This window comes from Balearica regulorum, chromosome 11 (genome assembly GCF_011004875.1).
Source record: "Balearica regulorum gibbericeps isolate bBalReg1 chromosome 11, bBalReg1.pri, whole genome shotgun sequence".
Taxonomy (NCBI): Eukaryota; Metazoa; Chordata; class Aves; order Gruiformes; family Gruidae; genus Balearica; species Balearica regulorum.
The window spans coordinates 24065275-24092396 of record NC_046194.1 but is presented as its reverse complement, the minus strand read 5'-3'; the positions used below and the strand labels follow the sequence as shown (position 1 = coordinate 24092396).

Sequence of the window (27122 nt, the reverse complement as noted above, 5' to 3'; positions counted from 1 at the left end):
ATAAATAACCTGTACAGCCCGTATCCATGTTACCGAGGAATAAATTACACCTCTGGGTTCCCCCCTCCCCTGCTTCTCTTTGATGTTACTGCCGTGGATACATATATATGTATATGTGCGCTTTACGCATAACAATGTGGCCTCACCCAACAGCCTTTTTACCGTATGGAGAACACCAGGACATCCCTCCACTTTGCTGAACTAGAAAGTGTAAAAAAAAAACAAACCCAAAAAAACCAAAATCCAACCCCAAACCCCTCACCCCACCTATTTTTTCCAGCCGTACGGTAAAACAAACACCTCGAAAGACTCCCCGCCAAGTAAACCGAGCCTCAACGTAAACATAAGAACGTATATTGGGCCTCCAAAACACAAGAACGCATCATGTTTGAGACCAGGATGCGGTGGGTGGGTTGCGTGGGGACGGGATGGGATGGGATGGGATGGGATGGGATGAGATGGTCCAGCCCCGCGGCGGCATCCTTCGGGGATGCCGGTGCTGCCCCGGCCGCGGCGGGACCCATAGGTCCCGCCGCGGCCGGGGCAGCACCGGCATCCCCGGGGCGGGGGGGGCTCACCTGCGGCGGGGAGGGCGGTCGGTCGGGCGGGGGGGGGGCGGGAACCGGCGCGGCACCGCCCCCCCCGCCCCGCCGCCTCCCGCCGCCGCCGCCGCCGCCGCTGTCGTCTCCCCCGCGCTGCCGCCGCGCCTGCAAGATGACCGGGCAGCGGCGGAGAGGCTGCCGCAGCCCGCTGGTAGGTAGCAGCTCTTAGGGGGGGGGTGAGGGTCGGGTACCGGGAGAGGGGGGTACCGAGACCGGCGGTGGAGCGTGGGGCCTCCGGCGCGGCCCTTCCCGAGGGTTTGCAGCAAGTGGCGGGGAAGGGCGAGGGGGTGGGTGGGGGGGGGCTCCTGTCCTTCCCGGGAGACGGTGGTAGCTCCCCGCCACCCCCCAACCCCCCCAACCCCCCCCCTCCGCGTTCGTCTCCTGGCTGCAAAGTGCGTTCGCGAACCTGCCCCGGTGTCCTCCGCCGCTCGGGGGGGGGGACGGGGAGGCCGCTCCGACCCCCCCCCCCCGTTCCCGCGGGGGGCAGCGAGGCACCCCGCGTCCTTCCCGGCCGTTTCAGGTTGCTGGGAAGTGTCCTGCTGGGCAGCAGGGATTTATTACCCGGTGGGCGAGGGGACTAACTTGCCGTTTGGTGCCGTACCAACTCTCCCTGCCAGCCGGTTTAATGACCCGGTGTCCCCCCTCGCCCCCTCCCCAGGTAGAGCCTGTCGCATCCTTTTTGCCTCTGAGCCCAGCGACTACATTTTAAATCCCTGCATTTCTGGGTTCCAGGCTCCCACTGCTGTTGGCAGGGAGCTCGGTGCGGAGCGGCTGCCTTCCGGCTGCTCCCGTTTTCCTTCCTAGCAGTGTGGCACGGCTTTAGTCGTGATAAAGTTTCGTTAAATGGAAGGTAAAAGGTAACGGGTTCTCCCGAGGTCAGCGTCTTCAGGAATCGTGCAGGCTTCTTGCAGAGAAAGAGGGAAGAAATGGGCATGTGTCATCTATCTACTGATGCAAACCCCTCCGTTGCACCCGGAGGCTGGGCAGTATTTCTCGGGATATCGCTCTGGCATTTTATTGCCTGCGTTCTTACAGATATTATTGCTCGTCTTGAAGCGGAGCATGTTTTGCTCGCGTTGAGAATCTGTTGAGCTGTTAGAAAACGCGCCTGAGTGACACGCGAGAGCTGAATTTTCTCGTCCTCACGCTTTATTTATGTGTCTTGCCTCCAAAAACATATCAACCGCATATTTTATTGCTCTAATGTGCACAGCTAAAGATGGTTGTAACGTAGCTCGGTCGGCAAAGGGCCGTTCTGCTGAACGGGTTGTGGAGTTTCTGGAGAGGGCAAATGGCTCTTGTTGTTCCATAATTTCCTCAAGTCTTGACACGCCGGGGTGCTAATGGCTCCGGCTCTGCCTGCCCTGCCTGGCTTTCGCCCAGGCCTCCTCGCACTCCCGAGCGAGCCTCGAAACCTCGACTGAGCCTTTGTTGTTGGAAGGCAGCTTCAAGGAGACCGGCTCTGCTCGAGGAGCTGCTGCAGCCAGACTGAAGGCAGCCGGTGCCTGCTGGAGCGCCGGGCGTCGCGCTGGGGCATTGCTGGCTCCTGGGCGGCATCGGCTCAGCGGCCGGGTCCCTGCCGGGCAGCATCTGGCAAAGCCGGGCAGCACCGCCAACCCGTCACCTTGCGTGCACGGGGTCGAGTGGGGGCTTGAGCTGCAAATTGACCCTTGTAAGATCAGCGATGCCCTCCCTTCCTTATCTCCCGCTGCTCCGGCGAGGTGGCGGTGCACAGCGGCACTCGGTTCGTGCTGGAGGGGGGCCGTGGCAGAGCTGCCCGTGGAGAGCTGGGGGCAGGCTGCGGGCAGAGCCCTCCGGCTTCTGCAGGTGCCGTGGGCTCTGCGCTGGTGTTGTCGCTGCCACGTTTCGCCTGCTAGGAGCACGCTCGAAATTCCTCGTTTGGCTCTTGCCCCTAATGAAGGGGTAATAAAACTAACTATGAGATGGGGGTGGGGGGGGTCGAGACAGGGAGGCTGACTGCGGTGGTCTCCCTGCCCCGGGCACTGGTGTTGGAATGCTCTCGCACCCAGGGGGTATTCCTTGAGGATGCTCCTGGGAAAAGACGGATGAGTGGGATAGAAATACGAGGAGGAAGAATGAATGTCAGCGACAGAAGCAGTTGCACGGATTCAGGCAGGTGGTGGTGTTGCTACAGAGCCCTGGGTGTGCCGGCCGCCTCGCAAGCGATTAGAGGCAGGTCTGTGCCCTGCGGAGCCTTTTGCGGCATCGGGTGAAAGTAGTGCGTGTGTACAGCCAGGGTCCCGAGAGCTGCGCTGCCTGTTTTGTAAACCTCGCTTTAGAAAAAGAAATTAAGCTGCAGTGGGTGATAAATTCCCTCCCTTGAAGCGTGTGTGCTTGCAGGTGGGCTGCGCTCCAGTGGCCTCGTTGGCACAGGCACAGCGCGGGGGGTGATGTGCTAACCGTTTGTATGTCGTTGCATATATATATACGTGTTTGTACGCAGGGTGGGATCATCCCTGAAATTGATAAATGACTTGTTTTCAAAATCAGGATTGTCTTGTTTCTTGATCGTCTCCTCTAGGGGATGGGGAGACAGGTTTCCAAACCTGCGCGTGGGGTTTTCATCCCCAGCCCCTGGACCGTGGCTCCGAGAGGGTTTCTGTGCGGTCAGCGGCTGGGGCTGCTGGACTGTCTGAAGTCGAGAGAGCGGGGGGTGAGCCTGTCATCTCTCAGGTCAGCTCCTGACTTCTGGGAGGCTGGTTGCTGGAGAGGCCGCGGCTGTCGGCTGTCCCTTCGGAGACGCTGGAGCCAGGACTTTCTCTGCAGGCTGCACAGCCGGTTCTTTAAACGAAGCTAATAAGCAGTTTGATTATTTGCACCTCTGGAGGGAGTTACTGCTTCCGATAACGTACCCACCTTTGCTCGCTTGAAATCTCCCTCAGGCTGGCGCTCCCCTCTTCGGGGCTAGCCGAGCGTTTCTGGGGGGTCTGTGGCTGCAGAGGATCCCCGAGCATCCCCCTCGGGAGGGAGGGAGGGAGGGAGGGACAGACAGCCTTGGGAGGTTTGGGGCCAGGGTCTGGTCTCCTTGCCAGGGCTTGAACCTGTGCTGCTTCTTTGGCTTGTTTTTAATGTTCTTCCCCTGGAAAACGAGTGCGTGTTGCGGCTTAATGAGCGCCTGGCTTTACCGTCATCTTCGGCAAACGAGCGGCCCCCCCGGCTCTGGTTAACGAGAGGACGCGGCGGGGAAGCCGGTGGCTGCCCGCCCCCTCCCCGCCCGCCTCTTCCAGCGGGATTGCTTGCCGGGACAGAGCCCGGGGGCCCGAAAATGCCGGGGCAGGGGGTCACCGGCGGGGAGAACGGGGCGTCTGTGAGCCGCTGAAAGCCGCCTTGTGCTGAGCGCGGGGGGGCTCCGGGCCGCCCTCCTCGTCCTCCCCCGCTGCCGGACATCGCCTCCGCTCTGCTCGCCGCCGGCCCGGGACCTGCCCCTCGCCTGCCGGGTGCGGAGCGGGGACGGCGCTGAGCCCCGCGGCTTTGCCTCCTCCCTGGAGCTCGGCCGGGGCGGGGGGGGCCGCGCTGCAGCCCGGCTCTGCGGGGCGGGGGCGGTGCGACGGGCAGCGCTCGGTGCCTTCGGCATCTGCCGGCCCCCCCCTCGCCCCCTCTCGGCCCCGAGCAGGCTGGGAGCGCGGCCGGCAGCAGAATGGCTCCTTTTGTGCCTCCGGACGGGCCGGCCGCGCTCAGGAAACGGCTCATTGTGCTCGCTGGCAGCGCCCGGCCCCGCCGGTGCCCCCGCTCCTCCGTCCCTGCCTGCGGGCTGCCACCCCCCTCTGCCCGCGGCGGGCAGGGACCGGCCCTGGGGCCAAGCGCTCCTGTGCCCGGGGGGCAGCGGCGAGGACGGGCACCCGCTTGCCCTTGCTCGGCCGGGGGTCCCGACCCGCTGGTGGGGACGGGAAGGCAGCCCACCCCCCCCAGCAATGCCTACCAGCACAGCGGGGAGAGGAGCGGGGTGCTGCCCCTCAGGGCCACCCGGTGCGGGGACAGGGCTTGGTGGCGGAAAGCTTTGGCGTGCCCCCCTGCCCGCTGGGGTGAAGCTTTTTGCCCCGCACAGCCTGGCTGGGCTGCACCCCTTTGCTCTGTGCTGGGTAACAGCCTGCCCCGTGGGGCTGGGGTGCCCCCGGACCTGGTGGGGGAAGCCAGGCGTGCCTGCCTGTGAGGTTGGACCTCTTTCTGCCTTCACACAGCTCGCTTGTCCCCACGTCACCGGCTGGGCTTGGCTTCCTCCCCAAGCAAACAAACCTGACGCGCCTCTGGGCGCCGGAAGGGCAGGGGACATCTCTCTGCCACCCCTTTCCTCTGTTCCTCTCTCGCCTTTGGAATCCTCCTCGCAGCCAGGCTCAAGCTGTCGTCCCTCTTGTGTCCCTGTCTCCCCTTCCCTCTCTCCGTGATGTCCCCTTCTTTTGCACGGGGGTGCTCGTAGGGGATGTGGGCAGTCCCAAACGTCCCCTGGTGTCACACCAGTGGCTGCTGCAGGAGCCCAGGACCAGGGATGGGATGCTGCACCGTCTCAGCTGCCATCGCCTCCCCCCATCGCCCCCGCACATGGGAAAAACCTGGCGTGCTCCGCGGCTCCAAGGCTGCTCCCTGCCTTGGCCAGGGATGGTCCAGGCATGTTTTGGGCTGCACCGAACCAGGGGAGTCTTTAAATTGAAGTGGAAATGACTTGCAGGATTCGGAGAGTGGTTCCCAATGAAAACAGTGTTTATTATTTAAAACTGTGCTGGCTGGGATGCGTCCAAGTGGAGGAGCGTGCTTGGTAGCCTGCTGCAAGCAACCTGGCCTGATAGGCGGACGCCTGCCCTTCCCTGGCTGGGTGCTGGCAGCTGGTTCTGTTTCCTTTCGGGCATTTCCTGTGGGATTTCCAGGAAGGAAAGGGTGCGGATGGGATCTGGTTCAAATGCAATCTTCAGCCAGCGTGCCCTGTGGATGAACGGGGACGCTTGCTATCACCAGTGCGGAGTTAAAAATGATGCTGGATTTTTTTGCTCTTAAATTTTAAGAGTAGAGAGACTAAGCAGAACTGGGGCGGGGGTTGTTGTTTGTGTGGGGTTTTTGGTTGTTGCAGAGTTGGATGCTGCAAGCTCTGAGGTCTCAGAACTGTATTTTATATCTCTCTCTATCTGGACTCGCTACTTGAGAGGGAAAAGGAAATCCCAGTAGCTTGTGAAAAGCGAACATGAGAAATAATAGGAAGCCTGCTACACCGGTGAGAAACTGAGGGCAAATCCAAGAGGGGCTTTTTGCAGGCCGTGCAAGAAACGTTTAGTAGGTCCGCGCGCCAGCTCTGCACGTGAGTGACTTGGCGTGTGTCAGGAGTCCCACGGCTTCGCCTGCTTCCCGTGACGTGGCTTGGGATCCCGAAGAGAAAGGGGCTCCGTGCCTCTGCAGAATATTATTACTATTGTTTATGACTGGAATTCATGTCTAAGAGGGAAATGAATTGCTAGGTCTGTTTGTTTATTCCGCATTTTGCGGACACAGGAGCTAGACCACATTGGGGTAATGGCCTAGAAATTAAATTTCATTTTAATATGCAAACCCAATTTTGAGTTGCTTGACCGAAGGGGAAAAAATTAACTTCAGACAGCAGGCAGAGGCCTTCCTGAAGTAGGATTCAAGCACGGCGTAATAAATGTAAGCTGGCTGAAGATCTGTAAGAGAAGATGCGTGCACGCACACCTCTCTGAAATGCAGCCATGCAGCATCCTTCGGCAGCAAGTCAGAGGTGACGTGGAATACATTAGCTTTTTGCTTTTCCAAAGAGGCACAGAGCGAGTTACACGTGTTTCATGGACAATCGTCAGAAGAACCCCGCTAAATCTTGTTGTGTAACTGGGCTGATTACAATTAGGCAGGGTACGGCCATCTAATTATGCTCAAGTACCTGAAGCAGGGGGTGGGCTGGGGTGGCCCCGCAGAGCCCAGTGCTGGCGTCTGGGCACGCTGGCGTGAGGCTGTGGGCAGCCGCTCCAATTTGCTGCCCTGGCTGGGTGTCCTGGGAGGGAGGGAGGGAGGATTTTGGAGGGGCTTCTTTGAGCCGCAGAGCAACCTGGCTTAGCGCCTGGGTAAGGAGCAGGCTGGGCTTTTTGCTGGGTGCTGCACTGGCTCCGGCTGCTGCCTGTGGAGCCCGCTGTCGGGTGCGGATGCTGAGCGCCCCCGCGAAGCCCCACCATGACGCTGCGTGATGCTGGCGCTGGTGGCTGCCGTGCCTGCGGTCATGCTGCCCGAGATGCTGCGCTCCCCTCCCACCCCCGGGGCTTTGCTTTGCCCGGCCGTGGTGTCCAGGGCTCCGGGGTGCGTGTGGGACCTGCTGTCCGCCTGTCCTGCTCAGCACTTTCTCTCCAGCGGTGGCCGTATGCAGATGCTTTGGGAGAGAGGGAATGCGGCAAGCGAGGGTGGCAGGGGTCTGCAGTCCCGATGCAGGGGGAAGGACAGGCACAGGAGCTTCGCATCCCTCCCGTAAGTGCTCCAAAGCCCCGGAGCTGGACCTGCTGCCCGTGCAAGGAAGCAAATGTGAATCCAGGCTTCAGAATTCCTGCACAAGGAGATTTATCCTGGTTGCACCTGTCCTCGAGCCAGTACCTGCTGGGTGATTGCTGCCCTGGTATTGTGGCTTTGGATGAGGTGCCTGCGCCTTTTCTTACTCCTTGTATTCAGCTGAAATCTCATGCAAGAAAATGCGCTTTTTTTTTTTTTTTTTTAATACTGTGAGTTTGGTCAAACACTGGCGCAGGCTGGCAGAGAGGCTGTGGGCTCTCTATCCATGGAGATGTTCAAAACCCAACAGGCCACAGTCCTGGGCTGCATGCTCCAGGTGACCCCACGTGAGCAGGGGTTGGTCCCCATCCCCAGAGGTCCCAAGAGACCGTCGGTACCTTCTGTTTTAGGGACAGCGTTGCTGGGAGCCCCCTCCTCCGGGGTGAGGAAGGAGGGGACAAGCCATGCCCACAGGGACGGCGGTGCGGGTGTCTGTGGAGCACAGGACCCGCCAACATTGGCATCTGTTCCTGTGGGCTTGTGCCAAGCCCACCACAGCTGCCCTGCCCAGGGCCACCCGTGGGTTACAGCCGATGGTGGGCAGAAGAGCAGTGCTGCCTTTGCCCAGTTCCTCCTGTCTGTGCTGGGTGGTGGGATGCTCCAGGTGCAGAAGGAATCCAGATACTCTGCATTGTCGCAGAAATGTATTGGCTCAGGCCATGTAAAGGCATTTTGTTTATCTTAAAGCATCCAACGCGTTCTTAAAGCTGGCGCTCGGGAGCTGCTGGAGTTCCTCCGGCAGCATGTCCCGGGAGCAGCCTGCACGCACGTCGGCTGTCTCCTGAACCCTGTCTGTAAACACGGCAGGCTCATTTAGGCAGCGCCTGTCTTGCCAAGGACTTCTCCGTTGGTGGCTTTGCTTTAGTGCTCGCGTTGTCTTCTCGTCGCTGCAAGCAGCTCCCCCAGAGCCGAACAGTTTGTAGAGGGGTTGGAGCAGAGAACAAGGATCCCAACCGGCTCTGAAACTCTGCTTGCAAGATTCTCAGTTGCAGCAGAGTGCTGGAGAATGAGCCAAACCCAATTGCATTTGTTTAGCAAATTTGCCCTGATTTCTTCTGGCTTGCGCTTTGCATCACGGTATATTTGTGGCATGCTGGGACCTGGCCTCGGCGCTCTCTGCCAATGCCTCTGCCTGCCTGCGTTGCTTTCTTCCCCTCCCAGAAACGTGCTCTGAGTTTTTTTGTTGGTGGGTATGGGGGTTTTTTTTCGCTTGGAGGTTTTCTCTGGCTGCGGATGGCGCCATCTCTTGCTCCCTGGTGCTGGAAGCGTTTGCGTGCCTGTAGGAAGGAGGAACCAGCTGGGTTTTGTCTTGCAGGAGGGCAGTAGGTGCTGAGCTGCACGACTCGGGGCCTTTTCTGTGACGAGCAATCCTGGCCATAATCATCTTGTCGCTTGGCACGTTCCTCCTCCGTGGCTGGGAGATGTCCTGTGAGATCTCCGCTGGCCCCATGACCGTGCTGGAGGTTCTCCTGAGCCCCTGCTTTTCAGTGCTTCAGACCTCAGGCTTGTTTTTTTCCGGGGTGAATCTCTTATTTCCTCATCGATGAGGACAGGCTCCTCTTCTTTACCTTCTCTGTGCATGGGCACTGGATCTACAGGGAGGCAGCAAGTCCCTGCGTGTTCACACGGGGAGCACGAAATGCAGGGCTTGGAACACAAAGCTGGGGTGCCAAGCTCTGCTGCTGAGGAGGAGGGTGGTAAATCTTCTTGCACACCCTTGCTAGCTTACTGCTGGGCACTGGTGCCACCCGAGCGAAGCACACTTCTGGTTTTGGTATCCCAGGCACCAGCCCGGACTCACAAGTGTTTGGGTTGCCAGTGTGCCAGCGGCAAGAATCTGCGTATAGCACAAAACTTAATTTCTGAGAAGAATGTTGCACTGGTCTTTGACTTTGCTATGCTTTGAAAGGAGGGAGCCCACTTCTGGTTGTCATCGGAGGATGCCTTTTTGAGTGCTGGTTGCTGTCACCTTCTCGGGCCCCTGTCTCCATGCGTGACAAGTTTGCATTTTTCTGGCATGAAATATTTCAGCCTTTGTTTTGACTCTTTTATCTGATTCCTGAAGTCCTTTAGCAGCACTTCATCTCATGAATAATCATCAAGCAGCGTTATCGCCCTGCTTGCGGGGAGGAGATTCGGGCTGGTCTGCGGGTGTCGTTCGTGGCAGGGTGACGTGTGTCACGGCAATCGGGATGCCGCAGAGTGGCGATGCCCTCTGCCACGCCAGGGCTGCCGTGGGAGAGGATCCGGCTCCCGCGCTCGCCCCAATGTCCTCGCTGCATGTGGGGAGGACAGCACGCAGGAGAGGGGGCTCCGGATCCTCCCCGCTGCCTGGAAAGCTGCTCAATGCTCCAGCCCTTGGCTACGAAAGTCCGTGGTCTGGGTGTGCCAGGCTGAATTGATTTATGTATTTTTAAAATTTTTTTTAAACTTTTTCACTCCTGCCAGTACTTTCTTAAGCCTCCGGCCACTGGTGCGGTCCCTGCATGACCTACAAAGTGCTGCGGTCCCTCTAGCATCCGTGGGATTTGCGTGCTTTTATTATTCTTCACCAGCCACGAGCTTTGCCGTCCGTTCGTGGAGACGCAGCAGGCTTCCCATGGAGCATCAAGGCAGTTGGATGCTCTTGGAGACGAACCACATCTCCAGCGAGCTTCTTGCAGAGTCTGTGATTATTACAAATGCAAAATACGGAGCACTTCCTTTTCCTTTCAGATCATTAAAAGAACACTTCAGTGTTATATAGCAGGTATTGTCTGTGCTGTGCCTCTTGTCGCTAAAAGCCATCCCCTGCCTCCCTCCGGCAGCCCGCAGGCAGGGAGGGAGCGGGGATGGCAGGAGGAAATTACCTTTGTAGTTACCTGCTTCATCTCGTGAATTGCATCTGAGGAGAGCTGAAAGGGATGGCGGGGACATCCGTAGACGCTGCACGCTGGCAAAATGATCCCGGCTGGCCCTTGGAGCAGGGAGGAGTGCTCCAGGTGAGGCAGCGTGGCAGAGCCGTGCTGGCCAGGGAGCGTGAGCTGCTGTGCTGGGGACCGGCGGTGCCACACAAAGCGTGAGGGACCACCGCCGTGGGTGTTTGGTACCAGTCCCCTCTGCGTGCTGGAGCCTCCTCGCTCTCGCGGTAGAGCACGAGCTCCTTCGCGTGGGATATAGCCTTGTAGCGTGCCGCAGTGATAAACGCCCAGGGTGTTCGGGGCAGCACCGAGGGGCGGAACGTGGCTGGAAGCAGGTTGCTGCCGTGCCCGTGCACCCCCCATCCTGTAACGCTGAGCCGTCCCTGGTGCCCGGGCCGGATCCTGCCTGGATGCAGGGTGCACGTGTTTCCAAGCCAGTGCCATAAACCCGTGACCAAACTCAGCCGAGTTGGAGTTGCAGGAAGCAGAGCTTAGCGCTTGCAGGTGAGCGGGCATCGCACAGCGGCGATAGCAGCGACGAGCTGAAAACGTCCAGCTCGTACAGAGCCAGCACCGTTCGCTCTGCGGCGGGCATCGGCTCGGGAGATGCAGAAGCTCAGAACCTGCCAGCAGCTCTGTGCCGCCACGCAGGGTGCGTGCAGTGCCCGCTGCTGTGCCGCCCGTAGATCCGGTAGCAGGGTGCTTGGGGCCCGCTGGGCTCCCCGAGCGCCTGGCTGTGAGCCCCGGCAGCCAAGCAGTGCAAATACACTTGCAAAATAATCTCAGTGCTAGGTGGCATACGGCTGGGGGAAAGCTGAGCCACCTGAATTGGTGCTTTTTTCTGGGGGGGGGTGTGTGTGGGGGGTTTGTTTTTGGTTTTTTGGGGGTTTTTTTGAGATGAAGGGTAAAAGTGCTTATGTGCAGAAGTGATTGAGGGCTGGAGAGCCCTCTCCAAAGGGATGCTAATGGTTGTGATTCACCTCGGAGCACAGGAGCGTTTCATCTTGAAAGGCTTCAAATGACCTGTTTAACGCCTGGCAAAACGTCCAGGAGCCTGAGGTCCCTCGTCACTCCAGCGCTGGGAGGAGGACTGGGAAATCTGGCTCACGTACAGAGCACTCCCAAGGGGCTGGGGTAGGAAAACGGTTTAAAAAAGCTGCTGTGATTTGAAAACAAGCCTCGATTTGTCCCTCTCTGAAACGAAGAGGTGGTGAGTGAACTGTAGCAGCAGAGGATCCCCGGCATCGCTGGCTGTGCCGTGCTGGAAGCAGGGCTGGGGCAAACCCGCTGCCCTGGGACCCTCGTCGTGTGGGTGCCCCCAGCCCCCAGCGGGAGCCCGGAGCCACTGTCGCTGGGAAGAGCACGTCTCCAACACGCGTGCCTCGTGCGCCAGCCTCCTCTTGCGAGGGGAAGCCTGAACGGGTGAAGCTGGTCGCTCGGCTCCGTGGCGCGTTGCTTCTCTCCTTTTAAACAGTTTGTGTCTTCGAGCCGAGGCCCGTGGGCCAAGTGACACCAGTCTGGGTGCCTCTTCCTGAGGGCGGTGGGGGGGAGGGTGTGAAAGTCCAAAATATCTGCTACCTGCATTGTTTCTGCGTTGGGGACCAATGCTAATTATTCCCCTATTGTCTTTAGTTCCTGCAGGAAGCCTTGTTTATCTTACCCGCTTCACCAGGAATGCAACCCCAAGGAGCCTGTGCAGATATATTTAAACTTGCACAAAGCAGCACAATAGCCTTTGAATTTCCCGACTCCGTGGCATCAGTTGTGTTTAGTGGTTTTGGGGTTTGGAGGCCGGAGCGGACGCTTGGCTGGGGCAGCCCGGTGAGGCTCCGCAGCAGCGGCTGGCTCTGGGCGGACTCGCACACCCTCCAGTTAGGAGCGCGCGAGGCTGGGATCTCTGCGGGGAGGCTGGAATAGCCTTTTTCCTGCTGGCGGTGCTGAGCGCCAAAATAGGGTGAAGCGACATCGTCTGCAGGTTGCTTTTTCATGGGCTCGCGGGGCTGACGCAGCGCCACGGCAGGCGTGCTCTTCAGAGCGCTGCCCGAGCTGCCTCCTGGAGAGGCACCGTGGCCCGTAGCAGGCTGAGAGGTTGATGGAAGCCTTGGTCCAGGCAGCAGATCCTGGCCCTTTTGGAGCTGCGCCTTGCTTGCACGGCCCCGTTCCGGCTTTCTCCCTTCCCCTGCGGGGCTGCCCGGTGCCGCTCTGTGCCGTGGGTCGGGGAGCGGGGCGATGCCAAGCCAACCCCGGCGTGGCTCACAGGGTGCAGTCCCCAAAAGATGCTCATCCCCCCGCTATGGCACTGGGGCTGCCAGCGCTGGAGCAGCCTCCTTCTTCTCCAGCCTTCGGAGAGACCGAGGGCTTCGTCCTCGAAACGCGCTTCTCCTCGGCCACCGCGAGGCCAGCGGGGGATTTGCACGCAGCCGCCTGTGCTGCCTCGCCGTGCTTCGGGCTTAGCGAAGGAGCTGAGCTTTCACGGTTGGTGCGGGTGGAAAGCGGGGTGCTGGGTGGTGGCGTGGGGGCTCTGCTCGCCCTGTAGCTAACGGCTGCGGAGCCTGGCGGTGCCTGACGTGCTGCTGCGTCGGTCGTGTCTTTTCACTGCAGCAGCCTTTTGCAGGGCTGGGTGCCCGTCTGCAGCCTCCATCCTGGGGATAAAGGCCGGGACTTGCTCTCGAGCCCAAGAGCACCAGCTCCTGCTGCACTGCGTTTGCAGCCGTGCCCTCCGGTCTTGGCAGGGCGGATAACTGCAGGAGAGGGGAGGGAGGGAGGGAGGGAGGTGGCGAGACTGGGGGCAGAGGAGGGGTTTGGCGGGTGGGGGAAGGAGGATTTGCAGGGGGACGGCAGGGCTGCCGGTGCCACGAGCAGTGGACGTGCCAGTTTGGTGGCGTGCCAAGTCCCCAGATGCTTTTTCTCAATGACCGGGCTGGAAGTGGCTTGCTCGCATCTGTGTGGGTCTTGGGAAGGTGGGGCTGCGCCTGCTGCAGCCCTCGGAGCCGGGTGCCTGCAGGTGTCCGTGGCTCCGGCACCATGGCCGGGGCTGCCCGGCATCGTTGTGACCCCCCCCCCGGTTGCGGGGCTTCGGCCCCCGAGCTGCTGGCAGAGGGCAGGAGCTGCTGGGTTTGGGCAGTGCCAGGCAGAAACGCACGGCTGGGGAGGCTGGGATGGACAGACGGACGCGGCACAGCGCGCGGAGAGCAGCTCTGCAGTGGGCTGTGGCTGCGGGAGGGTGAGCCTGGCTGCTGCAGCCCCTGGGTTTACTGATTGCCGGAGCACGGAGGGCCCCGGGGAGCTGCGGCGTTCGATAGGAATCAAAAGCAACTGCTGCGCTCCAGGGACCTGCCGAATCGGAGGGGACTGGGGAGAGGTGCCCTGCACCTTTTTGTGTCCTGCCAACCCCCAGGCCGCCGAAGGAGGTGGTGGGGGAAGGTTCCCACACCACGTCTGTGGGAATTGCCCCTGAAGGCTCCCAGAGGGTGATGTGCACCGTTGCTGCGTGGGGTTTCTTTGAACTGCTCCAGCTGTTGAGAAATCCGTACGGCACAATTCTTGCTTGCACAGCTGCAAGAGCTGTTGAGCAAATTGCAGGAAATCTCTCCCTGATCCGCCTTGTACGTCGTAAACTCCAAATGCCGGATCCCCTGGGAGCCTTTGGTGGGCATGTGCTGTGCCGAGTTCCCATGGGAGTGCTCGGGGAACTGTCACCTCGCCGAGCAGGGCAGAGCGCAGTGCCGTGTGCGTGCTGCTGAGCCGGGCACCGTTTGTAGGAAAGAGGTAAAATCTTCCCTTTGACCAGGACGTAATGGAGAAAAAACAGATGAGCTTTGTTTGGTGCTTGCTTCTCTGATGCCTTGGAGGTGAACGAGGCTCGCGGGCTTTGGCCAGAGCATCCTTGCCCCATGCGGGTACCCTCCTGCTCCCCGGTGAGCTCATCCGAAACGTGAGTGGTGCTGGGCTCGGACCGAAAGCTCTGCCTCTGTGGGTGAAGCATTCAGCTCCATCTGCGGAGGGCTGTCGTGGATGCCGGTGGGTTTGGGGTGCTTTCAGGATCTCCATGAAATCCAGAAGATATGCTGCAGGGCTGGCACCCGATACGGGTGGCTGGGGAGCACAGAGTGGTGATGGCTTGTGTTCTTGTGCAGTCGTGACCGACAGAAAACAACACCACGACCTTTGTGCTTCATCCTACGCTGCAATCCTATCAGGCTAGGCAAATACGACGTTAGCAGCTGACGGTTTAACGTGAGGCCAAAAAAACCCTCCCATTGCCGTGAGCCCTTCCCACATCGTGCTTTCCAGCCCGCCGGAGCGCGGCTCTTCGTTTCACATGGGGCGAGAATCGGAGGCGGCTGCAGATGGGAAGGTTTCATGGCATCGCCAGAACAAAGAGCGTAATCAATTGATTTCTGCACAGCTGTAAAAGTATTATTAGCCGTTTAAAACAATGGCAAACATTAAGCTCCGGCAGGAGGGGAAGGACAGCGGGGCGTGCTGGGCACAGAAGGTGCTGAGCTGGGGGCAGCGTATTTGGGGGAGAATTGGGGAGAGCCCCCTGGGGCGAAGGCTTCCTGGTGTATGTAGAAACTATGGAAATCCCCGGGGGGGTGACGGGTGGTGCAGGCTTATGGAGCTGCTTGACAAATGGAGAGATGTTATCGGGAAGAAAAGAGAGAGAAGGGGGGTGGAACACGCAGCACCCCAAAGCAGAGCAGCTCGGGGGGCAGCCCGGGGCCACCGCGGCCGGGATGCGGGTGGTGGCCGGTGGGACGTGCTGGACTGGTGATGCTGGTGGGGGGGCTGGACCGCCTGGCTTGGGGCAGCGCAGAGAAGTTCGGGAGAAAGACAGAGGATGTTGTGACGAAGCGAAACAGTTTCATCCCATCAGCCGAGGCAACGCAGGCAGCGATGAAGATGAAATTCCCCAGGGGAATAAGGTGCTGCGCAAATGGAGAAATTAAAGAGCAACAAATCACCAGCGCCCGGTGGGCTCCAGCCAGCTCTTCCGAAGGAATTCAACAATGAAGCGGCTGAACTGCCAGCAAAGAGTAATCTCTCATTAAAAGCAACTGCTGCATGGGAGCGCAGCCTCTTCTGCTCTGTCCTTAATTTAAAGAGGTACGAGAAGAACTGTGGGAATTACAGAGCAGCCAGCTTTATTTTAGCAGCAAGCAAATTGGCTGAGAAAATAATTAAAGCTCATGTGGAAATGCCTGCGCTTCAGCGTGATAGATTAGGGACAACGATGCGTGGCTGTTAGACAGGAAATCCAGTTTACTCGGGTTTTCTTCTTTTTTTCAGTATTGCAGTAAGGTGATTGGGGAGAGATGAATTACTTGGATTTTCAGAAAGCCTCAGACAAATTTGCTAAGTTATTAAGGAAACAAAGCAGGAGCTGTGGGAGGAAAGGCCAAATTCTGCTCGATGCAGTCAGATTTACTGGGAGGAAAGAGCAAGCGAAGAGGCGCGTGCTGCGGCGACGGCCTGGCCGAAGGACGCTCTTCACCGTCTGGGGCTTTGAGCTTGAAATTCAGTGTTAAATATGCATAGCAGCTCCACATGCGCCAGCTTATCAAGGTTGCAAGTCAAGCACAGAAAAATTAGGTAACGCTAGGTCTAAATTGGCTGGATGAGCCTGATTGCCTCCCCCCCCCCTCCCTCTCCGTACCTTCGTTAGGTAGGAAGCTGTTGCTGATTACACAGTCGGGGGCTATTTTCCCTCTTAGGACCCCCGTTCCTCTTGGGACAGACCCATCCCAAGGGCAAATTCAGGGCAGTTCATTGCAAAGGCCGATGTTTGCAGGAGTGCAGTGTCGGCAGGGCTGGGGGAGCCCCTCTCCCCCATCAAATCGGGTCCCTGCCGCCGCGGGAAGGTCCCGCTCAGCCGGAGCAGGGGCTGCGCTGGGCAGCCTGGGCTCTTTGGGGACAGGACGTGGCTGCTGGATGGGGCTTTTCTTTTTTTTTTTTTTTTTTTTCCCCCCGAACAGCAATCCAATTTTGAGCTAATTTTCCCGAGGACAACAGAAAGCACACAGACAACTGCTGCCCAGATTTTATATCCTGCTGTCGTGGAGCCAATTAAGGAAAGGGTTGCCGTATTTTTTATTTATTTTTTAATGTACGGGTGGAGCAACATGGGGTTTTTTTTAGCCTCATTCTTGGAAGTGGCTGAGCAATTTAGGCTGAAGTTTTTCTGGGGGGAAAATAGAAAAAAAAAAAAAAAAAAGAAGAAAACCAATAATCACACTTGGTGTGGCAAAGACCAACCTGAAGGGTTAGCGTTTGCCTAAGCAGGTCCGGAGAGGAGAGGTGGTTTGCGGTGTGGGGCTCTGAAAGGCTGGCGCAGCCCTGCCCAGCGTCGGTGCTGGGGGAGCTTCAGGGGGACCGAGCAAACGCCAGTAACGGCGAGGGCTGGCAGGGGCCAGGAGGGGTGCTGGAGGGGACAGTGTGACCTGCAGACGTATGTCGTTGGGTTTAAAATTCTCCGTAACCGTTTAGGAAAGCGGGCGCTGCTGCGTGCAGCTCGGCAAAGGCTGATGCTCGCCGTGCACGAGGTGCGTTGACCTGTCACCACCGAACGGTAGCGAAGCCAAACGCTGGGTGGGACGGGGGGTTTTAGCCTGATAAACCATCCGCGGTTATACGGAAACTGTACGCTGATGCCTGGAGCGCGCTAAGAATTGCACCCTGAATAAACCCAGAACCGGTGGGGTGGGGACGAGCTGCGGCACTCCCTGCGCCCTGTGTCTGGCCGTGGGTGGGAGGGCTGCCTTGGAGAGGTGCTTGTGGCCAAGGCCAAGAAGTTGCAGCTGTTGGTTTAAATACAGGTACAATGCATCGTATTGATTTTTGGTATCCCATCTCCACGGCACAGGGCTGGCGTGGCGTGGATGTGTGAGCAAGAGCTTTCTTGCAGAAGGAGCAGGGGGAATTTTGGGCTGCCCAACGATGGTCAGAGGGATCAAGGGGAATTCTGGGCTGGCCGCCCACGGCCTTAGGTGATGTACACCGGGCTGTCCCCTCCCAGGTGTAGATGGGGTGATGTGAGCAGCATCATCTCCTGCTGTTTCTCCTCCTTCTTTCCTTGGTGGCAAACCTCTGCATCGGTTACAATAAACCTTTGAGCTCGAGGTAGCGATGGAGCGTGTTTGGCTTTGATCTTGTAAAAATAATAATTTGTGAGAGGTGCTAGGGGAACCTTTGTATCAAATGATCCTTGGTATAATTTGCTACAGCTATCCTGAGCACCTCTGGGGCTCTCCATGCTCGTGCAGCTCCGAGTCAGCACGTGGGTTTCAGAGCGCATCAAAAGCCGGGCTCAACGTAAGAGCTCCGGTCGCTCAGTGTCCCAGCGGAGCTGGTGGCCAGCTTTGCCGCCGGCTCCGTGGTCCCCACAGCATCGCCTGGCTCGCCCTGGCACTTGCTGCCTTCCCCCTTCCCTCCGGCTCCGCGCAGTGATGTGGGTGGGTGCTTTGCCTGCATCTTGCCTGCTGCGCAGACCGGCACCCACCGAAAGCCACTCGTCGTCGCTGTCGTGCCGAGCAAAGGCACCGAGGACTCTGCGTGCTTGTGTGTTACGTGGTGGGAGAAATCCCACCCAGGCCTTTCCACGGCAAAAACGTTTGGGTTTATGTTACTGCTTTGTGAGACCACCGTTGCTCACAGTCACAGCCCTGCCCAGCCGCCGGCTGCCAGGAGCTTCCCCAGGGGCCGGCGGGAGCGTGGCCGGGGCCGGCTGACCCTCGGGCACGAGTGACACAGGGCTGCTTGTCAACCACGGTAATGTCTTGTAATTTTTATATTTAGGGAGTTAATGGCTCTAAACAAAGCAGATTTTAATCTAATCAGCGATTCCTCGTGCCACGTCAATCCTGGACATCAAAGCGAACATCAAAGTGAGAGGCATGAAAGGCTTCGACGGCAGCGCCAACTGCTTCGCCCAGGTGCATCTCTGAGCGAGCTTCCTCGTCCCTGCTCCTGCTCCAGCCGGGCTTGTGAGGCTCCTCTCGGTTATCTCAGATCTAAAGGATGTTGGCCCAGCAAGGAAAACAAGATTAACATAAGAATGGCCCTGAGGAACAAAGCAAAAGGCTCTTTAAATTTTTTGCATCTTTTCGCCTCAGATGGGGCTCCAAAGGCCGGTGGTAGCGCGGCGTTCGCTCCGAGGGAGACCGGCCCGGCGACGAGCAGCTCTCGCGCTGCTCTGCAGAGGCTGTTGGGCAGCTTCTCGCACCAATCCTTTAAATTGCTTTCCTGATGATGGTCAGACTCTGAAATAAATCCTGTTCTTGTCCTTTTATTTTTCTTTCTTTGCATTCGCTGGCTGGAGAGAACCCGCGGGCGGATCAGGGAGGTGAGAGATGCTCTGCTCCCTGTGCTGGGGTTGTACGTGCAGCCGGGAGCGTCGGGCTCTCGTGGTGAGGCAGCTGCTCTACCTGGAGCTTCCCGGCAAAACAAGGGACCGACCCAGAGCCAAAGGCACTTGGTAAGGTTTTAAAGCGCGAGCGCCCAAAAGGAAGTGCCGGGGAGCTGCCCGTGGCTGCGGCGATGGTGATGGGGGGTGTCACGGCTGCGCAATGGGAGCCCCCTTGTCCTGCCAGGCCTGGAGCGCGGCGGGGAGCCCGGCAGATCCGGCGTGCGGCAGGGGATGGTCGCTGCAGCGTGTGCGAGAGCTCCCGGGCGGGCGGCCAGGAGCGTTTCCTCCTTGCTGCTTTCCCATGGCTGAGATGGGCTCCGAGGCTTGAGAAAAGCACCGGGGGCTGCAGGGAGGAAGCTGTTGGGAGCCTTTGCGCTCCTCAGCTTTTTTGGATGCAGCTGCTTTTCCCCTGTCTCTTAAAAAAAATAAATATTTAAAAATACGTCTGTATATATATGTGTAAGGCTGCGTTTGGGCAGGCCTTGATAAGGTTGCTGCAGCATTAACATATCTGAATATCCAATTGCTTAATTTTATAAGCCCCTTGAGCTGGTGCAGGGAAAGAGCTCAAGATCTCCTCCAGGCACTTGCAAATCCTATTTCGGGCAATTAGGAATTGATGGTGCGATAGGCAGGGACCGGTGCAGGCAGGTCCCAGCAGGGCACCCGTCTGATTTGCCGTTTGCCGGCGCTGGAAGCAGCCGTCCGCCCGGGGCGGGCAGGCAGGGTCTCCCTGCCGCGGTTGGGGACGGCTGCCAGCGCCGCTTACGGGTGAGGCTGGAGCCGGCCCCGGAGCACGCTGCGAGTGCTGGGATCGCTCGGGGCTCCGAAGCCGCTTGGCGGGAGGAGGTGGATCGGAAAATACCTGCCAAAGGTGGGAGCGCCCGGGACTCCCCGGCTGCCTGCCCGGCCCTGCTGCCGCCTCCCCTGCCGCCCTGCGGGGCTTGGGGCTTTCTGCAGCGTCGGGGTGAGCATCGCTCGCAGCCTGGCTCGCTGAGGCCGAAGGAGTCCCGGGGGCACCGTGTGCGCGCTGCGTGTCAGGAGCGACCCGGAGCACGGGTGAGAGAGGAGAGGCTGAATCGGTCTCCTGCTCTCTTGATGGGTGCGCTGGCAAGACGCGGTTGTGGGCAGAGGTCTGCTACCCAGGCTTTGCCTTTGGGTGGCTTTTTGGTGTCTGCAGGCAGCAGAGCAATGCTTAGCTCTCAAACCTGGCCCAACATCCATCGTGCAAAGCCTGAACTCGATGGTCAATCGGAGCGGGCTGCAGTCACGCCCAGCGCAGCACTTCTTGCAAGCGAACAAGGTGAGAAACGCTCTGTGTGTTGGCGAGGGGTTGCTGGGGCTGTAGCTCGAACGTGGGATCCAGGAGCTGTCACTGATGACAGCCTCTGGTCAGCGGCGGTGATGTGCAACGGGAATGAAACAACCGACGGAGCCAGGGCAGGTGGATTTGGGGCATGACAGCCTGCGGTTTCCTCTGGGTGATCGCTGCTGCTGTTTGTCTCTTCCTGACTTCGATTTAATTGGAAAGCAAAGCCTCATTCCTGGTGAAGGCTGCTGAGGTGTGGGCTGGAGAGAGGAATGTACTATTGGTCTTTGGGCTTGAAAAAGAGAAGGTGACGGCTTGGGGCCGGGCATCCTTGCTCCATGGTGACCCAGCCACGTCTCTCCCGCCTCTGCGGTACCAGCGCCAGAGTCCCGCGCACCCCGGCACGTGCCGCGCTCCCCCTCCCCAGGTAATTAAACGCTGCCTCTCCCCCGTGGGAGATGTTCCCAGACGGTGTCAACCCAGAGCGGTGGCATGCTATTCCGGAGCGGAGAGCAGCTCTTCAAATGCTTCCCTGCACCGGGTCCGTGCGGGGAAGCACCTGGGCTGATTAATTGATTGCTGGTTTGCCTCTAATGCAGAGCAGAGCTGGAGGCAGCAGGGCTGCCACGGAGCCCACCCCGTCCCCTCCTCGTTAATTAGTGCCTATCACCACGCGTGGCTGCGGCGGGAAGCGTGCGGTTTCTCCTCTTAGCGCCTGCTAGGCTGTTATTCTCTTGCCTTTTGTTCTGGAGACCTGCCAGAAGCCGGTGCGAGGTCTGGGGGTGGGTTCGCAGCCTGTGCCCGCCGCAGGTGCCGTGGGGCTTTGGTTAGGACGGGTCTGTCGATGTGCTGCCCCGGTGCCCGCTGCTGGCTTGTCCTCCAGCCCAGCTGGAGAAGGAGCTGGGTGGCTGCTGGGCGCGTGGAGGGGATGGCGTTTGGGAGCGTGCCGGGACGGTGGCAGGGGCAGGCCGGCGCTCGTGGTGCGACTTGGTGCTCTGCAAAACCGGAGCTTGGAAACAGTTTGGTGGTGGCTTGCAGAGAGCCTGCTTCCAGCTTCGTGTAGGGGAGGCGATCTAAAAATACGAGCTTGTTTGCCTCCAGCTGGAGTCGATTTGGGCATCCCTGGTTGTTGCTGGAGTGCAGTGGAGGACAGCTGAGAGATGGGAGTCTGCAGACTCTAATTTTGCTGCTCTTCCTTCCCCGCCCCGCTCCTAACAGGCGACGGCTGGGAGAAACACAGGGCAGGAGGAGGGTATGTTAGAGCTCCTGACTTTGCTCAGAGTTTCCAGGACGTGATTCACTTTTTCCCCTTCACCAAAAGGGGACGGGACTGTGTAGCTGCTAGAGGGGATATTTAGAGGTTTGTCTTTGCTGTGCAGCACAGCCTTCACGCATGGGAAACCAGCACGGCCCCCCGCTCCTGTCCTGGGCAGCTCTCGCTAAAAGAAGCATGAAATCATGTGATTTCTCCTGGTTTTGTCTTCAGCCTGGCTGTCCAAGTCCTCTTCCCTGGCTGGGCGGGAAGGTGATGGAGAGGAGCTTGCCGCTGCCCCTCCTCCCGTCTCTCCTGTCCCGCAGCACCTCTGGGTGCTGGTCTGAGCCGGCGACTCTGCTCAGGCGGACGGTGCGGCGAGACGCTTCGGCCGCGCCGATGCACTTGCGTGAGCCTGGCTGGGCTGTGGTAACGGCGTCGGGGTGTTGCGGAGGCGATGTGTCTGACCCCTGGGCGCCTGTTCCTGGCGGAGAGCGGCTGCCTGGGAGAGCCGCTGTCTCATGTCTCTGCTCTCCTCTCTCCCAGGTACCAGACCACCTTCCCTGGTTTTTGATGCTGAATCAGGATCGTTTTAACTAAAGATGGAAACACTGGAGTCAGAATTGACCTGCCCAATCTGCCTGGAGTTATTCGAAGACCCTCTCTTGCTGCCGTGCGCCCACAGCCTCTGCTTCAGCTGCGCCCACCGCGTCCTGGTGTCCAGCTGCTCCTCCAGTGAGTCCATTGAGCCCATCACCGCCTTCCAGTGCCCCACGTGCCGCTATGTCATCTCCCTCAACCACCGAGGCCTGGAGGGCCTCAAGAGGAATGTGACCCTGCAAAACATCATCGACCGCTTCCAGAAGGCATCCCTGAGCGGCCCCAACTCCCCCAGCGAGAGCCGCCGCGAGAGGACGTACCGCAACAGCCCTACCATGTCCGTGGCCGGCGAGAGGATCGCCTGCCAGTTCTGCGAGCAGGATCCCCCGCGGGACGCGGTGAAGACGTGCATCACCTGCGAGGTGTCCTACTGCGACCGCTGCCTGCGGGCCACCCACCCCAACAAGAAGCCCTTCACCAGCCACCGTCTGGTGGAGCCCGTGCCCGACGCTCACTTCCGAGGACTCACGTGCTTGGAGCACGAGAACGAGAAGGTGAACATGTACTGTGTGGCTGACGACCAGCTCATCTGTGCCTTATGTAAACTGGTGGGCCGCCACCGGGACCACCAAGTGGCATCGCTCAGCGATCGCTTTGAGAAGCTGAAGGTAAGCACCCAGCGCGGCCGCCGCGAGCCTGTCGGCAAGGTCGGCTGTAGGGGCCGGTGTTTGCGGAGGGACAGTTGTCAGAGCAGAACCTGGGCCGGATGCCCTGAGCGGCACCTCTTATTTAAGCCAAACAACTCCTGAAAGGTGTGTGGGCTGCAGGATGGAGCTTGGGGGCTCCTCCGGCACTGGGAGGCCGAGCGGGGTCTTGCACGATTAGAGCAAAGCCTTTGCTGTTTTATTTTTCTCCCACTGGTGCGCGCGTGCCACGGCCCCTCTCCCCAGCCGGCCCGACAGCGGAACGTCATCGGGCACCAGCAGTGTGGCTTTCTGCCGGGGTTCACCCTGTCCTGTGGGAGAGCTGGGGTGGCCAAGAGCGGCCTGGGGACCCGTGAGCATCGTCCCCAAGGCCGTCGTGCTTGGGCTGTGCCTGTTCGGCCCTCTTGGAGCGGGACATGGCCGTGGGCATTTCCTTTTGGAAAGCGGCCGGGCAGCCTTCCAGCCTGCAGCGCCTGGAAACCCTCCTGCTGCCCGTAAAACCTCCCCTGCGGGCTCTGCCCGTGCCTGAGGACCGCGGTGCCCTGGGAAGTGCTCCAGGGAGTGCTCTCGTGTCCTCCTCCAGCCGGCTTGCTCAAAGCCTCTCCGCTGTGCGAGAGGAGAGGGCCAGGCTCCGGGAAGGGATGGATGACGAATGGGTTGAGAGCAGCCCCGTCGAGAAGGACTTGGGGATGCTGGTGGGTGAAAAACTGGACATCAGCTGGCCGTGTGCGCTCGCAGCCCAGAAAGCCAACCGTGTCCCGGGTGCATCGCCAGCAGGTCTGGAGCTCTGCTCCCCTCTTGTGAGACCCCCTTGGAGCACTGCGTCCCCAGCACAAGGAGGACACGGACCTGTTGGAGCAGGTCCAGAGGAGGCCACAGAAATGGTCCGAGGGCCGGAGCCCCTCTGCTGCGAAGGCAGGCTGAGAGAGTTGGGGTGGTTCAGCCTGGAGAAGAGAAGGTGACCATGCCAAGGGAGGCTGCCGTCTTGCGGAGAAGGTGGCAGGAGGCTGCCCAGGGTTTGGAGGCTTCTGAAGACCTCTCGCCGTGGTCCTGTTGCCTGGAGTGTCCCCCCACCCGCCTCCTGCCGAGACCAGCAGCGGGGAGCTCCCGTGGCGGGGACCCTCTTCTCTACGCCAGCCCGTGTTTTCCGTCCCAGTTTCCCCTGAGCTGAAGCGGCAGAAACGGGCAATCGCTCTCCAGCCCCCTTGGCTCGTAGCACGTATTGATCCAAACTGATTTACTGTTCTGCTGCTCTTCAGGTAGGAGAGAGCACACGTCCCAGGGATCCCTCCGGAGTACTTTGAAGCTTAATTTTTATGCAGTGGCTGCGGTTGTACTGGATGTTGTGTGAACCCGTATGGATGATGTTTGACCTATATAAAGTTAGAAATCCCTCTCCGTCCCCCGTGCATTCTGCATGAGTCTGCAAAATGGTGTTAATTCCTCTTTTTCAATATTAAAAAATATAGCTGGTCCCATTAGAGGTCACGTTGGTGAGGCTGTAACTGTGGCGGCAGTCGTATTCCCATTATAACCCTTCTCATGTGTTTCCAGCTGCTTCTTCCTTGGTCCTTTTTCCCTTAATGTTCTGGGCTTGTTTTGACCCAAAAGTGCTTTTCTTGGCTCTTTGTCTTGTTAATATTTTGAACAAAATCGATTTGTCTGCTCTTGCATTTTTTGAGGGCAGAAGAAATACTTCTATCACTCAAGCAAAAATACAGTTTGTTTTTTTGGTTTGTTTTTTTTTTTTTAGGGCAGGCCAGGTTTTTTTGGTTTTTTTTTTTTTTTTAACCAAACTGATGCCTGGAAAGAAATCTTTCTAGATGTCCAGTTTCCTGGGCTGGTTTCTCACCTGCCCGTCTCCAAGAATCTCCCAAACCTGGTGTGACTTGCCCAGTGATGACACTTAAACATCTGCAGCGGCAGGAGGAACATGCTGTAGGATGTCCCGTACTTTACTTCGGTCTCCCGCCGTGTTCCAGGCACGAGGTCTGCCTTTCGGTAGGTGCTGCCAAACGGTGTTGGTGCCGGCGTGTGCCCGCGGAGCATCTGGGGTCCGTGGTGGCTGATGTTTGCCTTCAGACCTTGATGTGCCTGTCTCGTCCTCGCATCGTGCCTCACCTAAGCTTCCCCTGGTGTGGGGAGCAGTGCCAGCAGCCCGGTCCTTAGCCCAGGACATTCTTTTTCCATGAGGAAACGTCTCAATTAGCAAATTGGAAACCTTAGAAAGAAATGACCATGTATGTTTGCACGCAATAAAACCCGGGGATAGAAATTAAAACCCTTTTAATATTTTCCCCCTGATCTGGCCCATGTCAGCTAGCCAGGCAAAGTCATCTGAAGACAAAAAACCTTGACAACCTAAATTGCTTCTTCAACCAGCCAAATTTTGAGGTTGCCAGAACATCAATTTTTTTTTTTTTTTTTTCCCTGTTAAATAACAGTCTTAAGTGATTTTGGACAAGGAGGGAAGCTCTCCTCTGCTAGAAGCATTCTTTCTGTGCTGTTCATCCTGCCCAGCTCCCTGTTCAACTGCAGGAGCTGTAGCTGGATCAGGGAGCAGGGGAGAGGGGCCGCGATGCCTCTGCCCGCCGGTGGCTTTCCTCCTGGGCACAGCTACGCGGGGGGACCTCGGTTAGGTGTCTGTAATCCCTGGTGCCGGCTGTGCACGGCTCTTTGTGGATGGCATTTTTCCTAACGCTCTACATCCACTGCAAGAATTGCACGGGATCGACGCTGAGCTTTACCAGCAGAGTCAATATTTGCATTAGCATTTTATGTCGCCTTCCTCGTACCGCCTCAGTCTATAGTTCTGACCACAGCGTGCGCTCTGGCAATGCTCGAAATCCTCGCAAGTATCTGCAACACTCGAAATCATTAAAAACGCGCTGGGATGGGAGCGCTGGTGGGATGCTGCTGCGCGGGACCCCGCGGCTGCTGGAGCTGGCTGCCGCCTAAGGCAGCCGCTTCGCCCCCAGGCCTGCCCCAAGTGCCGCCACCGTGCCCCGAGTGCCGCCGTGCCCCGCGGCAGGGCTCTGCCCCCTCCTTTCCCTCTTTAGGTCATTCATGGGTGAATCCTGTTGCAGCCAGCCTGCTCTTGAAGATCCGTGGTGCGCTTGGGCGTTGAGCAGTGAGCAGTTGTTCTTAATCTCTGGCTTTGATCCTGTCGCTAGAGTGAGCTGGAAACGCTTTTCAAGTTGGTTTTTTTTTTTTTTTTTGGTGGAAAATTGGGTTTTGAACCGAGTAATTTCATTTTGTCAAAAGGGCTGTGCTTCCCACAAAAATCTCTGGTGGGGGATTTTTTTTCTTCCCTCTTTAGAAGAGCTGGATGCCTGAAAACCATACTGTTGTGTCTAAACCCTCTCCCAGTGCTCCCCTTCCCCTCCGAGCTTGTGTTACATCAGAAACCTCTAGTGCGCGCAGGCAGCGTGGCTTTCCCCTGGAGGCTCTGCAGCGATCTGTCCGTACCATATTGTGTACCTCAAGGTGCTTTAGGAACCATCTTTAATCTCTTTTATTTTGTGCATCTTCAACTCCGCTTGTTTATATTATAAAGAAGCCGGTAAGTACTAGCAGTTTTGCCGAACTGCGGTAAATCTGAGTTGTGAACGTCGCCGGGCTGAGGTTTGGGACCTGCTCTGTGGTTGCTCACACATTGCCCATTGCTTTGGGGTAAAGGAGTTCTTGCTCTGCCTGTGCCGCTGTTTGCCAGCACGTAATTCTGCACTCGGTTCTTTCAAGCCCACGAGTTGGCTCGTCCATAAAAGCGGCTCCGTTTGCCGTGCGCTGCACCTCGGACATCGGCCGTCGTCTGCCAGCTCAAACAGCCGCTGGCAGAAATGTTGCAAACACCAGGGATGCTGACAATGCAGGATAAACTGCAGTTGTTTCGACCCTGGCTGCCCAGCGCCGCTAGATTTTCTGCAGCGAAAGCATCCACCTGTTGTTAAGATGGATGGAGAGGGTTTTCCCAGCTCTCCTCCCCTGTGCTGTGATTTGCAGCCCGGCCCTTGTTGTGAGGTGGGAGCCCGGCTCAAGGAGCGTCTGATTTAAAGAGGGGACCGCGTGGGATGCCGGGCAGGACGGGGCGGAGGTCCAAGCGCTGGGGTCACCCGTGCGGTGCGGGAGCGTGTCCAGGAGCTTTCCAAAGCTGGGATGGATGCGGCGGCATCCCTTTCCCTGGGAAGGCTCCACGTCAAGGGCTGTCAGCTACAGAGACCACGAGGGAAGGGGAAAACAGCTCTTTGGGCAGGAAAGTGCTTCATGATAGAGTGGCTATTTCCCAGCGCTGCGCTCGCGCTCGGAGAGCTGCGGATGCGGGAGAGGAAATACTTAGCAGGAGCATCTTGCCAGGCGAGCGGTGTGGGTGAGGACAGGCAAACGGGTGATGCGAGAGGGACCCAGAGGGAGGGCAAGCAAGAGGTGCGATGCTTTTAAGGGGTTGGGTTTCCGCCGTGTTTTCTGCTTGCTTTGAGGTTTTGGTATTTGCTAGTAGTGACCTATTTGAGCGGGTCCTGCCGCAGTGTGACCCACGGTGCCGAGACCCGTGCTGAAATATTCATGTATAATCCTGTGCTGACAGACGCTTCTCTTCAACCAGAAGAAGTGCTTACCTTGTGCTGCTACCTTTTATTCATTTACAGCTGTGAAAGAAGTGCTCCTTCCCTTCTCCCTCACCAGGCAAGCTGGCGTTCACGGTAATATTTACCCTGGTAAGAGACAGCGGGCATGTCTGTCTGTCTGTCTGCCTCAAGCTGGCCTGCTTGTCCAGAGCCTCGAGAGAGGGCACGTGCTGG

The 27122-nt window shown here is 58.5% G+C and overlaps 2 protein-coding genes across 6 annotated transcripts in view; one reads left to right on the top strand and one right to left on the bottom strand.

Annotated features, from left to right (window-relative positions):
- TSC22D3 (TSC22 domain family member 3) overlaps window positions 1-27122 on the bottom strand; it is a 430696-nt gene that overhangs the window by 87403 nt on the left and 316171 nt on the right. The gene's annotated exons all lie outside the window — the stretch shown is intronic.
- MID2 (midline 2) overlaps window positions 652-27122 on the top strand; it is a 98668-nt gene continuing 72197 nt past the window's right edge. For all 5 annotated transcript variants that reach the window (XM_075763827.1, XM_075763825.1, XM_075763826.1 and 2 more), the window contains exons 1-2: window positions 652-753; window positions 21569-22290. In XM_075763827.1, coding sequence (XP_075619942.1) covers window positions 21625-22290 — 666 coding nt within the window. In that variant the 5' untranslated portion in view covers window positions 652-753; window positions 21569-21624. The remainder of the gene's footprint in view (window positions 754-21568; window positions 22291-27122) is intronic.